Raw genomic sequence first — 12448 nt, 5'->3', positions numbered from 1 at the left:
GGGGGGGACTGGAAGTTGGGGAAATAGTGGAAGGCATAGGCAAAAGGAAGAAGAGGAGGAGGAGCTGGAAGATGGGGAAATAGTAGAAGGCACTCAACAAGAGGAAGAAGAGGAGGAACTGGAAGATGGGGAAATAGTAGAAGGCATTCACTCTGTTTGACACCATCTTAAGGTAATTGTCTATACGTGTGTTATTCTACTGTCAGTTGCCATTTTATTTTCCAATTTAATAGTGCAGTAGACACTAGGTATTCGCTTGTCCTTGTTGCTGTGACAGTACTCCAGCTGGCATGGAAACACCTGATGTCATTGACCTTCGGCAGCCATCGATGAAGGAAGCAGATAATAACCAGGCAGAAAGGCCATTATACCAGGTGATGTAATGTGCTCTCTGTGTCCGAGAAAGAAAAGTGGTATTGATCATCAAGTTATTGGTAATTAACATAGTGCTCCCTGTTAAGTTTGCTAGTCGGTGCTGATAACCGTCAGTTTGCTCTTTCCTCCCTCTGTAGGTTCTTGAACAGAAGGAAGAAAAGACCGCCTCTGCCGGGGGCACAACCATGCGTATGAATGCTTTCCTAACCAAACCCCTATCATGCAGTCCTCCCTCGATTCATGCTTAGCTTGTCAGCCATAAAGTCACAACTCACAAGCTGCATGCGCATTCTCGCGTTAATCACAGGTACGTGCTGGTGGGAGCACAAGATAAACGATAAACGTGCAGTGTAGTTGTTGTCACGTGTTATTTAAACATGTTCCTTGCCTGATATTTAGTCTTTGCTGCTTAAGAACCAGGGGCTGGAGAGAGTGGACGTCACCATCCACCTTGACCAGCTTGACGCCGTGCACGACACTCTGGTGGCAAAGTAAAAGACCGTCTCACCGGCCATTTTCTGCTACAGAGTGCAGGGATAATATGCATGGTGCGGCATGTTTTGGTTACCTACCTATGTGTTTCGGTTGACAGGTGCAGGGAGTTATGGGAGGAGGGAGAGAGCGCGGGCTAGAGGAAGAGGAGGGGGAAGATCGGCGGGGAAGGGAGCAAGAAGAGCAAGAAGATGGACTTCAAGTTTTAGAAGAGTAGGAGAATGACCTTTATTTTGCATCTGCAAACTAACTCATTGGAGGAGGTAGATTAGTGTCTGACGACCTGATGAACAGCTCCCGTTGCACGGAGGAGAATGTGTAGCTCGTGCGGAGTAGTGTAGATGCAGGAGTAGGAGGAATGTGGTTTAGGTGATGCCTTAGGTAGGATGTAAGGTTTGATTTTTGTAAGGTGGGATTCGGCCGCTGACCTTGAAGATAGTATCAGTGGGTAGACTTGTAGGACTGAAGATACTGTCAGTGGCTTTGAACAAGCTATCCAACTAGGAGAATGCAAAATAGTCGAAACATTAGAAGACTTGTTTTTCACCGTGCAGTATTTCTGTAGAGGTGGGTTTGTTTCTTCTTGTGCACGCATAATAATCTTATTATGCTCTTAGTTCTAACTCTTGTTCTAAAACTTCACACATGGCAGGTATAGTTGATCAATCCCACTACATAATTTGCCTTCTTGAGTCTGAATCACCAGATGGCCATCAAATAGCTGTTGAAATGATATCAGGAGATGAGCACTCTCACACTGCTAATCTTCCCACTTCTGTGAGCACTGTTTATGATCTAATTTAGTTTTCCTAGTGTAATACCTCTTGATCTCTGTCAGCTACATGATATTCTTTTGCAGGATCAAGCAAGGAAGTTTGTGGATCGATCATTCTTCTGGTAAGTCAGCATTTTGCCCCAAGGAAACCATTTCCTTGATAAATAAAGAACTTGTATATTTTTACAATTTTGGTTAAGTGAGGGATCAAATATGTAGTCAACTTTATTTGATGGTAGCTTGGAGGATTAGAAATATGACTATTGCTTTCCAATTAGCTGTTCTTGCATTAATTGCGAGCGAACCTTTCTGTCTGTGGTCATTTGTCTCTTAGGCAGTGACAGGCTGTTGATATGTTTAAATGCTACTATGTTGTTTCTTGTTTATGGAGTGGGCATGCTAAACTAGTTCCTGCCCTGGATGAATTCAGAATTTTAGGAACCGTTGTTTTCCAATGATGCTGAAATAATATTTCAGCTCTATTTCTGAGTCTTGGATTGTGTGTGCAGATGAAAGTGAATGGCTACGCACTATGCAACTCTACGGAATGCAATGGATTCTCTGATCTCAGGCGGGTAAGATGAGGATTCTTTTTATTAATACTCGCAATTACTCCCTCCGTTCCTAAATATTTGTCTTTTTAGAGATTTCAAATGGTTACCACATACGGATGTATATAGACATATTTTAAAGTGTAGATTCACTCATTTTGCTCCGTATGTAGTCACTTGTTGAAACCTCTAGAAAGACAAATATTTAGGAACGGAGGAGTAGATTAGAATCGGCCCAGTTGCACCTTCATTAGAATCAGCCAAAAAGCTGGCATCAACAAAGTGTGATGCATTTTTTTGGGGGTAAGGCCTAATCTTTATTGATTAAAGACCACATAGAGTGGGATAATGTTCACATTTAAGAGCAAATCTGGCTAATCTATGAGCTTCTACATACACATACAAAGTCAGTAACATTGGACTGGACTACTCATCTCCCCCACCGCCATCCACCGCTCGGCCCAGCTCGGCCTCACGTCAGGAACAATGGGCCTTAGCCCATCATTCGCCCATCGCAGCAGACGGCACATATAAATGGCGATCCTCCCTTCCACGCCGCCCCCTCCCACCTAGGGTTCCACCATCTTGTCAAAAGAAAAAGAAAAAAACTAGGGTTCCACCAGAGAGCAAAGGGGATCGGGTGTCAGTTATGCGCCACCGCCTGCCGTGCGCCGATCTCCCCCCTCTCGCCGTCGCAATCGCCGTCGGATGCCTCGAATGAGGATCCACTGCTGCTTGCGAACAGGCGACCAAATAAGCAGCTCCCCCTTTGGGAGTAACACCAAAAGATACACAAAAAAGCGCCAACACCACATAGGACAGGACACACACGGACAAGATAACTCAATTAGGTTTCTATCCTTGCTTTGTTCATAATGTAACACCAAAAAATCACACCATTCTCTTTTTTGTATATGCTGTCCAAGACTCGTAAAAAGTCCAATGTGGTGCAAAATCAACCACAATCATGCATAGGAAAGACACGAGCCACCACTAATTGAGGAGGGACGTTGCACATAAGTCCTAGCAAAAAATTACAGTGCACTTACAAACAAAAACCAAGCGTTTTTACAGCGCCCTTTCTAAACAAAATTGGGTGTTACTTCTTCCGATTAACATGAAAAATCTTAAGCTGTGTTACATGTCAAAAGATAATGTCCTACCACCATAAGCTCAGGTATGCAAAGTACCAAACACATAAGATTTTACATACAGCATAGTACCTTAAGAGGTACTATAAGGGTTGGTTCTCTGAAGGCGAAACTTCATCAAAAACGGGATTTTGAGCAGTGGAGCGATCTGCAAGAGTAAGTCCTAATCAGTTCGAGCGGCAGACATAATCCAAAGGAATTTTGAGAGGTAGATTTTTACAAATCATATGCCCTCTACTGTTCTGCCTTGTGCGTTGGCCGAGAACGACAGTTGAGCCTCTGCAAACCGAAACGATGGTCATATACTGAAGATACGTCAGTGTTCAGCTACAAGGCCAGCAGTAGGGGAGAATCACCTCTGCGTTTGCATCACCTGATCTCGCACCGACAGCCTTGGTGCATCATTCTTGTGCCGGGAGATGTTACCTGAGTAGCAAACTGCAAACTGCAAACTCCATGTGCACATTTGCAGATCCACCAAAAGGGAAGGATCCTTAGGGCAGTTGACAATGGCCATGGCATCGACAAGATTAACGTGGAGGGGTAGGGTTTCCGCGCACTTGGTTGATGACCACGAGATCGGAGCCTCACTCGGCCTGTCGGCCATGAACTGCGGCGGCACCACCATCTTGATGTAATCCTGCGCGCGACGCGGGCGGGAGTCACAGAAGCAACCCATGACCAGCCACTCGCTGGGGTTTCTCGGGGGCTGGTGGAGCTTATGGTCGGCGGCGGTGGCTGGAGGCCCGCGGCTTCGGCGGAACGGGGCGCCGGAGTTCAAGGTGGAGGACTGGAGGCTGCGTTTTTTTCTTTTTGGGATAGAAGAAGGCTGCGTAGCCGCCGCGGTATCAAGTTGGGTTGAATTTCGGCCCACCCGGAAATTTGGCCCACGTGGAAACAAATATGTACTTTGGAAAAACGTGTATATATTCTAAAAAATATGAAAAAAGTGTATATAAGCAAGGTGAGAGAAAGGACAGCTGGGTCTCCTGAGATGTCATGACAAAGCTGAAAAAATTGGGAGGTCTGGGCTTCAGAGATATAGAACTATTTAATCTTGCTTTATTGGCTTTTTTTGGCGTGGTGTATTCTACAAGAACCAAAGTACCTCAGTGCACATATTCTTAAGGCAAGGTATTTTCCTCGGTCCGATTTTATGCAAGCCCAAGTTGGTAAGACACCCTCTCATGTGTGGAGGGCGATAATGAAAGGGAAAGACATGTTGGCTCAAGGTCTGATCCGCAGGGTGGGAAATGGTCAAACAATAAATATATGAAGAGAAAATTGGTTATCCAGGGAATACAATATGTGTCCAATCACTAGCCTCACGCTCCACCTGAACTAGTCAGCGAGCTCACCTTAAGAAAAACGGGCAACTGCAACAAGGAGTTGATTCACAGCACTTTCATATCCATTGATGCCGAGGCAATTCTATCTATCGCTTTGTGCACAAGGGCGTTCGATGATTTCTGGGCATGAAACTATGACCAAGGGGCATCTTTTCGGTTAGATCGGCTTACCGGATGATATTATCGACAAAACACCTACGTGAGGCATGGCTGGAGGGACGTGTTGATTCGTCAAACGCTGAGGGTGAACAACGCTCTTGGTGCAATCTTTGGAAGGTGCAAGTGCCTTCAAAGATTAGAGTCTTCCTTTGACGTTTGGCTCAACAATCTATTCCTTCAACCGACCTGCTTCATCACCGCAACATGGTTGTTTGTAGCACCTGCATACTGTATGGGGCAGAGGAGGGAGGACTCATGGCGGCACTCACTACTGGAATGCACCATGTCCCGCTGTGTTTGGGCTCTAGATCAATAGTTAGTGCATGCAATGCAGCAAACAAGAGAACTGGATGCAAAACGATGGATTTTTTTTCTCTGGTGGAACTACTACCGCACCATGATTTCATTTGTGTGCTAGTCACACATGGGGTAATTTGGCATGCGAGGCGGAAAACTATACATGAACTGATGAACATGAGTTCGAGAGCCCGAGCGCCGCACAAGAGTTCGTGCAAGACGTTTCATTGGAGAAATCACCATGGCAAACCAACTACCCCACAACATCAAGCGACCAACATCCAGCCTACTATCACTCGTTGGACTGCATCCTCCTACAGGGTCAACGAAGTGGATAGCATCGTTTCTAAGTCTTCAAGCAACAGTTCAGTAAGTGCTATCTATAGAGACAGTGGCAGAAATTTCCTTGGGGCCTCGGCCCTGGTTTTCGCCGAGGTAACTGATCCGCCCTGCCCAGGGGCTCTCGCTTGTCGTGAGGCCGTGGCTTTGGCGACTGATCTCTTGCAAATGTGCATAGTCATTGCCTCGGGCTGTAAGGAAGTGGTATCAGATATCAAGGAGGGCAGCGCCCGCAAGCACGATCATATCATTCGCGAGATCAGGATCACATAATCGGAGTTCCAGGATTGCCTTTTCATCTTCGAAGGAAGTGCCTCGAATACAGAGGCACATAGCCTCGCTTACAGCCCATGCCCTTAGCAGCACTGGTGGTTAGCAAAACACTTTGTTAGTTGTCCTGGCATGGCGCAGGTTTGAGTCCTGGTACCCGCACCTTCTGTGTGTGTTTTTGCGAGACATTTTGACTACGTTGCGCGTCCATCATGGGGCGGCCCATGAGGTGATGAGGTGGGCGCGCGTGGGCGCCAGCTTATTGTTCGGGCGCTTAAGGCGCCGAACAGAAGAGCAATTAGTTGAGGAGCGCTCCTTCGGGAGCCTCCCAACGATCACATGGGGTGGGCTGAGATGGCGCGCTTTCTTCGGATTTTTTTTAAAAAAATTCCGCACGCGTTTTCTGCTTTTTAGATGGTTTTCTTTCCGGTATTTTTTTGACTTTTTGGTTTTCCACGGGTATTTCTTAGCTTTTCGAAAAATGTTTTTCTGGGAAAAAAATAGTTTGAGCAGAAAATAACGCATTTTCTCTTCTTCTTCTTCTTCTTCTTCTTCTTCTTCTTCTTCCGTGAGAGGTATGATTTTGCTTCACGAGAGCCACATATTTGCTTCCGTGAGAGGCACGACTGTGCCTCTTGAAAACGGATTCCGAAAAGAGAAAACTCATGGTTTAAAAGATAAAATGGTTAAAATAAACGAATTTACAAGAAAAAGAAAAAAAATTCACAGATTGCGACAAATGGCTCCCTTCTATCTGTCCCTTCCGCGACGTCCGATAAAATTGAACGATACAAAGATCCTTCCATCACACTGTAACCTTTTTTTTAGGCAAATCTCACTGTGCCTTTTTTTTTAGACAAATCTCACTGTACCCGAAATATAGTTCTCGCGGGGTGGCCGGGCTACTGCAAGCCTGCAACAGGAAAAGCTGGTTGGGCCTTTAGCCCATCCGTGCCACCATTCTTCCATCACAGGCCGCCATATATAATTTGGTCCTCACCGATCGACTAAAAAAAAAAGATCTAGGGTCTCACCGCTGCCTGCCGTGCGCCCATCTCCACTCTCTCGCCGTCGCCGTCTCCGTCGCCGTCGGATGCCTCGAATGAGGATCCACCGGTGCTTGAGAAGAGGCGCCCAAATAAGCAGCTCTCCCTTTGGGAGCTGCAGTCCCCAATCCAAGTAGCAGCAGCACAGCAACTCCTTTCCGAGCTGCGACCGGCAATCGAAGCAATCAAGCAATCGAAGCGGCTCCCTTTTTATAGTAGCAATCAAGAATCAAAAGCAGTCCTTTCCGGATTACAATCAGAAACAGGCCCTCTTTCGAATTCAGTCTCCAAGTTTCCATTGGTGGCGGAAACCTAGCAGCTACTGTATATTAAGGACAGTATAATCGCACCTAATCCCTGCCCTCACAGCGATTTGGGTTTTTGGTCGTCCGTTTTATTGATCTGGGAGTTTCTGGCCGTCAGATTTCGTGTTTAAGGCAGTCTGTTTCGCAATCTGTGTAAACTGGGCCAGCTGTCCTGTGGGCTGCTACTCCACCGGCCGAAACAGACTCCTCTGATGCATTGGGCCTTTGGCGAGCCGGCAGCCCATTGGAAGGAGGGAGGCCTACGAGCGACCGCGTCAGCTCCATTTACTCGTGAACCCAATCGCTAAAAAAAATGCTCGCGAACCCTCATCGAGTCCCGACCGAGGCCGAGGGGAACGGGACCGCATCGATTCCACTACGGAATCAAGCCGCAGAGAGGGGCAGCCGGTTCCATCCAGTGAAGACCGCCGGGGTGCGTCGGTTAACCTGAGGTCAGGGATGGGATCGAGTCCATCCAGTCGATCGCAGCGACCGGAGGAGCGGGATCCAGGTCAAGCCGAGTCCATCCGGTCGATCCCAGCGACCGGAGGAGCGGGATCCGCGTCTAGCCGATCCAATCCAGCGCGTTGTAGAGGTGTGCTACGGAGTCAAGGTGCGGGGGAGGGAGATAATGGCAGACGCCTCGCGTACTGGTAACTTCTCTCCTCTCCTTCAAGAATATTGATTCAGAGATTAATCACCCATAAATAGCAGTCGATGGTCCGGCCATTGATTACTGGTCAGTTACATATGGCGACTCATATTCTACATCTACATTCAATTAACGCACACCATATAACCCCGACTTGCCGATGCTCCTTTCCCACTCTCCCCACTCTTGCAAACCAATCTCCAGCAGCGATGGGTGATGTTCAGGTCTCCAATTCGTTCCAATTGTCTCTCCTTCATGCATCTCCTCTTCCCCCAATTCTTCCTTCATTTTTAGAATTTGTTTGGGTTTATTGATATTGTTCTTTGTGCTCACAAAAATGCAGGTGTTTTGCTGATTCTGTTGCATTAGAAAGTTTAGGCATTAACCATCTGGAAGGTGATGCACTACTTTCTATGTTCCCAATTTTTCATTTGAAGTTCCCTGCCGCACTAGCTGCAGTGCTTCTGTTGAGACTTGCCAAATAATGCTTAATTGAACAAGTAGAAAGTGCAAGGGGCTACCAATAGTTGTATGTGTAGTCCATCTCTTTTTTACTTCTTGAAAGATTTTGTAGTTATCTTTAGCTGGTGAAACACACGTGCACTCATTCAAACTAATTATATCAATCTCTTGACTTCTGAATGCATAGATGCTGGTACAACTAAACCTGATGTCAAAGCAAATGGCAGGTAACTGTTCAGTTCATGTTCACACCCAGAGGATAATGGCTGTGTGCATCCTAGTTATGTAGAGGCCGGGTGTTACTCATAATGTTTTGTATCCGCTTGATGCTACATTTGAGATAATAAAATCGCCCTTTATCAAAAATGAAAAATGAGAAGTACACTTCCATTATTTTTGAAAACAATATCCTGTCTTGATTTATACGATCTCATCTACCTCATTATTCTTTGATGGCAGGTCAGGAAGACCGTCTTACTTTGATCCTTGGGCAGTGTGACTGATCGGTAGATCAACATCAAAGTTTTGATGATCTATGATTGTTTACGTGTTCAAGGTCTTGTGTAGTTGTCTGCTTGATCTGGTAGTATGACACATAAAATATTAAGGCATGTGAAATGTTTGATAGTCACTTGAAGCTGATTTTGCGTAAAGTCGAGAGTGACCTTTTGTTTTATGAGTTTTCAAAGGAGTCTGTTATAATTTATATAATTATTATTTTTATTTGACTTGTCTCTGAATTCTAATATTCACTTACTAAATTGAACCACAAAGTAATGCGTACTAACTTGCTTATACAATATTCACCCAAAACTAATTTTAAAAAATGACTTACACTAACATATATTTTACTAATTACCTATCATTTTATTGAAAAAATGGACGGACGCGGCAACGCGCGTCTTTGATGATCTAGTATCAGTTTGAAGAGGAGACGATCAGCTCTCTTCCCAGGCAAACGGCTGCCAGAACGGCCTCGGCAAATCCTCCCTCGACATGACGGTGAGTTCGTCCTCATGCTCCTTTTTTGCCTTCATATATCAGAAATAGATCCTCTTACAACAGCACCGCAACAAAGAAAAAGGAGCAAAAAGAAGTAGGAATCATAATCATAATTCTTGGTCAAAATTTAACCTTTTTGTGGGGAAATATCAAGATCGCCTCATTCTATTGGAAAGTATATAGAAGTATAATCACAATTGTGTTTTTTCTCTCGGAAGTATAAAGACTGTCTAATCAAAATTGTACAGTCAAAATTGCGTCTCTCTGTGGGGAAGTACAAAAAAATCTATAATTATAATTGCTCTTCTTGTGGGGAAGTTTGTAAATTATATCGTTGTTTGTGGAAAATATTAAAATTGCGCCGGTGATGTGACTAGTAAGAAACCAACTCTGATTTGTCTCCATATCAAATGTAGGAGGACAGTGAAGTTGATAGGCTCAGCAAGTTGCCTGATGACGTTTTGCTCAACATTGTGGAGCGACTTGATATCGCTGATGCTGCACGAACCACCATCCTCTCCCCACGTTGGAAACAGATCCCTGCGATACTCTCAAAGATTGTTATTGTGGCTGGTTCTTTTGAGCCCAAGCACGAAAGGAGGAAGATAACCTCAGATGATATAGTTCGGGCCAACACCACCGTGCTGGAAGCTGCTAGGTGCATACTGGGAAGGAGGGCTGGGAGTCTATCCACCATTCACCTGTTGTGCATGCAATTCTACTTGGGAGATGAGTCTGTTTTCATTGGCCAGACTGTTGCCAACACCACAGCAACACAAAAGGTCGCTTCAGTCGAGTTTACAATCATGACGAAGGTGCGCAGAAATTGTTCTGTTGATGAACTGCTCACTTATGGGAGGCAGTTCATGTCATTCTATGGTTCGTGTCCAAACACATTTGGTGGTCTTGCACGCCTCACGCTAGAGAATTTGAGGTTGGGTGAATCAGACTTCCCCAAAATTTTCAGTATTTACAATCAACTGGAGTTCCTCCGTCTCCAACAGTGTGATGCGGGGAATATGTCTTTGCTGGAAGTGGAACACGAACAGCTCCGTGAATTACTGATTTTTTGTAGCAGTATTAAGAGGGTTGATCTGAAGTGTGTACCAAAGCTCACAATTCTGAAATTTAATGCTTTTATGTCTCCAGAAGACCCCTTCTGTCTGGGCTATGTCCCACTGCTTCAGACTGTGACCATCATTAATACTGGTCTTTCGCAGCACAAGATGCTCAAGTTAAGCGAGTTGCTGGGTAAGACCGCCATAAGCATCCTCCATTTGAACTTCAAATGTGAAAAGGTTAGTGGAGGCCCACAATGTTGTCCGAGTGTTGTGTGTTGTGGAGAGGTTGTAGTCATTATTTTTGGTAAACATACTTCTGCATTATCCCCCTCTTTTGCAGATTTGGGTGAAACCAGAAGGTCGAAAGCAATTGCTACCGGTGTTCCACAAACTAAGGCTTGTGAATTTGATCAACATTTCTGAAGAATGTGATTTGACTTGGACGATGTTCATACTCCAAGGTGCACCCGCCCTTAAGGAACTATGCATCATGGTAAAATCCGATTTTCATTTCTCATTTTTATTCCACCTCATGTTGAATATGCAAAGCGAGCTCTCTCTTTTCGAAGTTCAGACACCAGTTTGGAATTCTTGACCTGATTGAATGCAGGTGAGGGATCATTTATGTGAAGTGACAACCGGGGAGGTGAGGAAGAGGTTTACGTATAGCGAGAAGAAGGACAAAGGACTAGAGTGGGAACCATCTTCCCCTGATTTCAAGCACCACAATCTGGCTGAGCTCAGGATCTATGGGTTTCAGGCAGAAGACAAATTCATGAGGTATGCCAGAAATGTCATGGAGGCAGCGGTGAACCTGGAGGCCATGAACCTATATAGAAATCCAGGGTGTGATAAGTGCAAGCACACGCTTCCAGGTCAGTGGACATGGACGGAGATGTTGTTGATCAGAGACAAAATCAACAACGGGATGTCGTCACATGCCAGGATTCACTTCCCGAGCTGAGGGCAAGTTTTTTTCTTAAGAGAGATATGGCTCGCGTCTAGAATTCTGGCAAATGGAAATTGCCAATGTTTGTTATTTGTGATAAATGCTTGCACCTTGTTCTCGTTTCAAATTGTATTATACTGAGCACTGCACTGGTGACAAAGCGTGTTATAGCCGAAAGAACATTTCGTGCAGACTGAAACAATGAACATCTTTGACATCTGTCAGCGTTAGCCTGTTGAACTTTCGCTGCATTGCACTGGGCTCGCCTTGTACGAGCATAATCCTTCACCACACAGAGCTTCTAGCACTGGGTTTGTCCTTTTTATGTATCCACGATCTTGGGAACCAGATTGCTGGAAACCAGATCTTGCAAGAAGATACGGGCACCACATATATTGCTAGTCGAAGTTGGAATATGCTGTTGCTGCATATATTGTGGACCATTTTTTTTGAACCGGGCTAACCCCCTTTCCATTACTTAAAACGAAAATACAACCAGTCTGAGAACAGAGATGAGTCTAAGAACAGGAAAAAGGGGAGAGCGAGTTTAACGCACTACTAGGAAACCCACGGCACCCGCTCGCCATCGAAACGATATATTGTGGACCATGGGGTTGGAAAGGTCGAGAATGCATTTGTTGTTGTGACGAGTCCATTCCTTGTTGGTACGATTGGCCTGTTAGGAGGAAGTCCTTGTGGCGGCCGGTGCCTGGGGAGGGATACTGGAAGGAATTGGTGGCCGCTGAACATGATGCCCATGTTGCTGATGTTGTGGTGTATGCTGAGCACCTTGAGAGGTAACATTTTGATTACAAGAGTTTCTGGACTCATTGATGCTGAAAATAGGACGTGGGATGAACAATTATTAAATGATATATTTTGACCTATTGATGTGCAATGAATTATGAATATCCCTTTGGCAGTGGGTATGATGGATGATTTTGTCTCATGTCACTTTAACAGAAGTGGGATTTTTTCTATTAGATCGGCTTACCATGAAAAATGGGAGCACTAGCACGGACGAAAGTTGAGAATGACAAACTCAGTTCAAGCCTCAAGTACTAGTCCAGTCTGGAGAACCATTTGGAAATTGCGTGTGCCGGCAAAAATAAAAATCCATGTGTGGAGAGCTTTGCTTGGAGCCATTCCCTGTTACGGAGTCCTTGCGAATAGGCATATGATAACTAGTTCCCAATGCCCGCTTTGTACATCC

General features: G+C 45.2%; 1 protein-coding gene and 1 long non-coding RNA gene across 3 annotated transcripts; both read left to right on the top strand.

Annotated features, from left to right (window-relative positions):
• The first annotated feature begins 8 nt into the window (after positions 1–8).
• On the top strand, positions 9–4437 carry LOC119318628. 2 transcript variants are annotated; one of them, XR_005154174.1, is made up of 7 exons: positions 9–172; positions 278–374; positions 513–682; positions 790–1434; positions 1520–1644; positions 1727–1764; positions 2152–4437. It is a non-coding gene; the product is annotated as an uncharacterized LOC119318628 (long non-coding RNA). The 2 variants fall into 2 exon arrangements; XR_005154173.1 differs by having other exon boundaries at positions 1520–1764.
• A 5580-nt stretch (positions 4438–10017) lies between these two features.
• On the top strand, positions 10018–11423 carry LOC119314761. Its single transcript, XM_037589455.1, has 3 exons — positions 10018–10523; positions 10627–10779; positions 10897–11423. Exons 1-3 carry the CDS (start codon positions 10032–10034, stop codon positions 11248–11250), a joined length of 999 nt encoding a protein of 332 aa, XP_037445352.1. The 5' UTR covers positions 10018–10031; the 3' UTR covers positions 11251–11423.
• Positions 11424–12448: the final 1025 nt, after the last annotated feature.

Source organism: Triticum dicoccoides, chromosome 6A (assembly GCF_002162155.2).
Source record: "Triticum dicoccoides isolate Atlit2015 ecotype Zavitan chromosome 6A, WEW_v2.0, whole genome shotgun sequence".
Classification (NCBI taxonomy): Eukaryota; Viridiplantae; Streptophyta; class Magnoliopsida; order Poales; family Poaceae; genus Triticum; species Triticum dicoccoides.
This window is presented reverse-complemented; position numbering and strand designations above follow the sequence as displayed.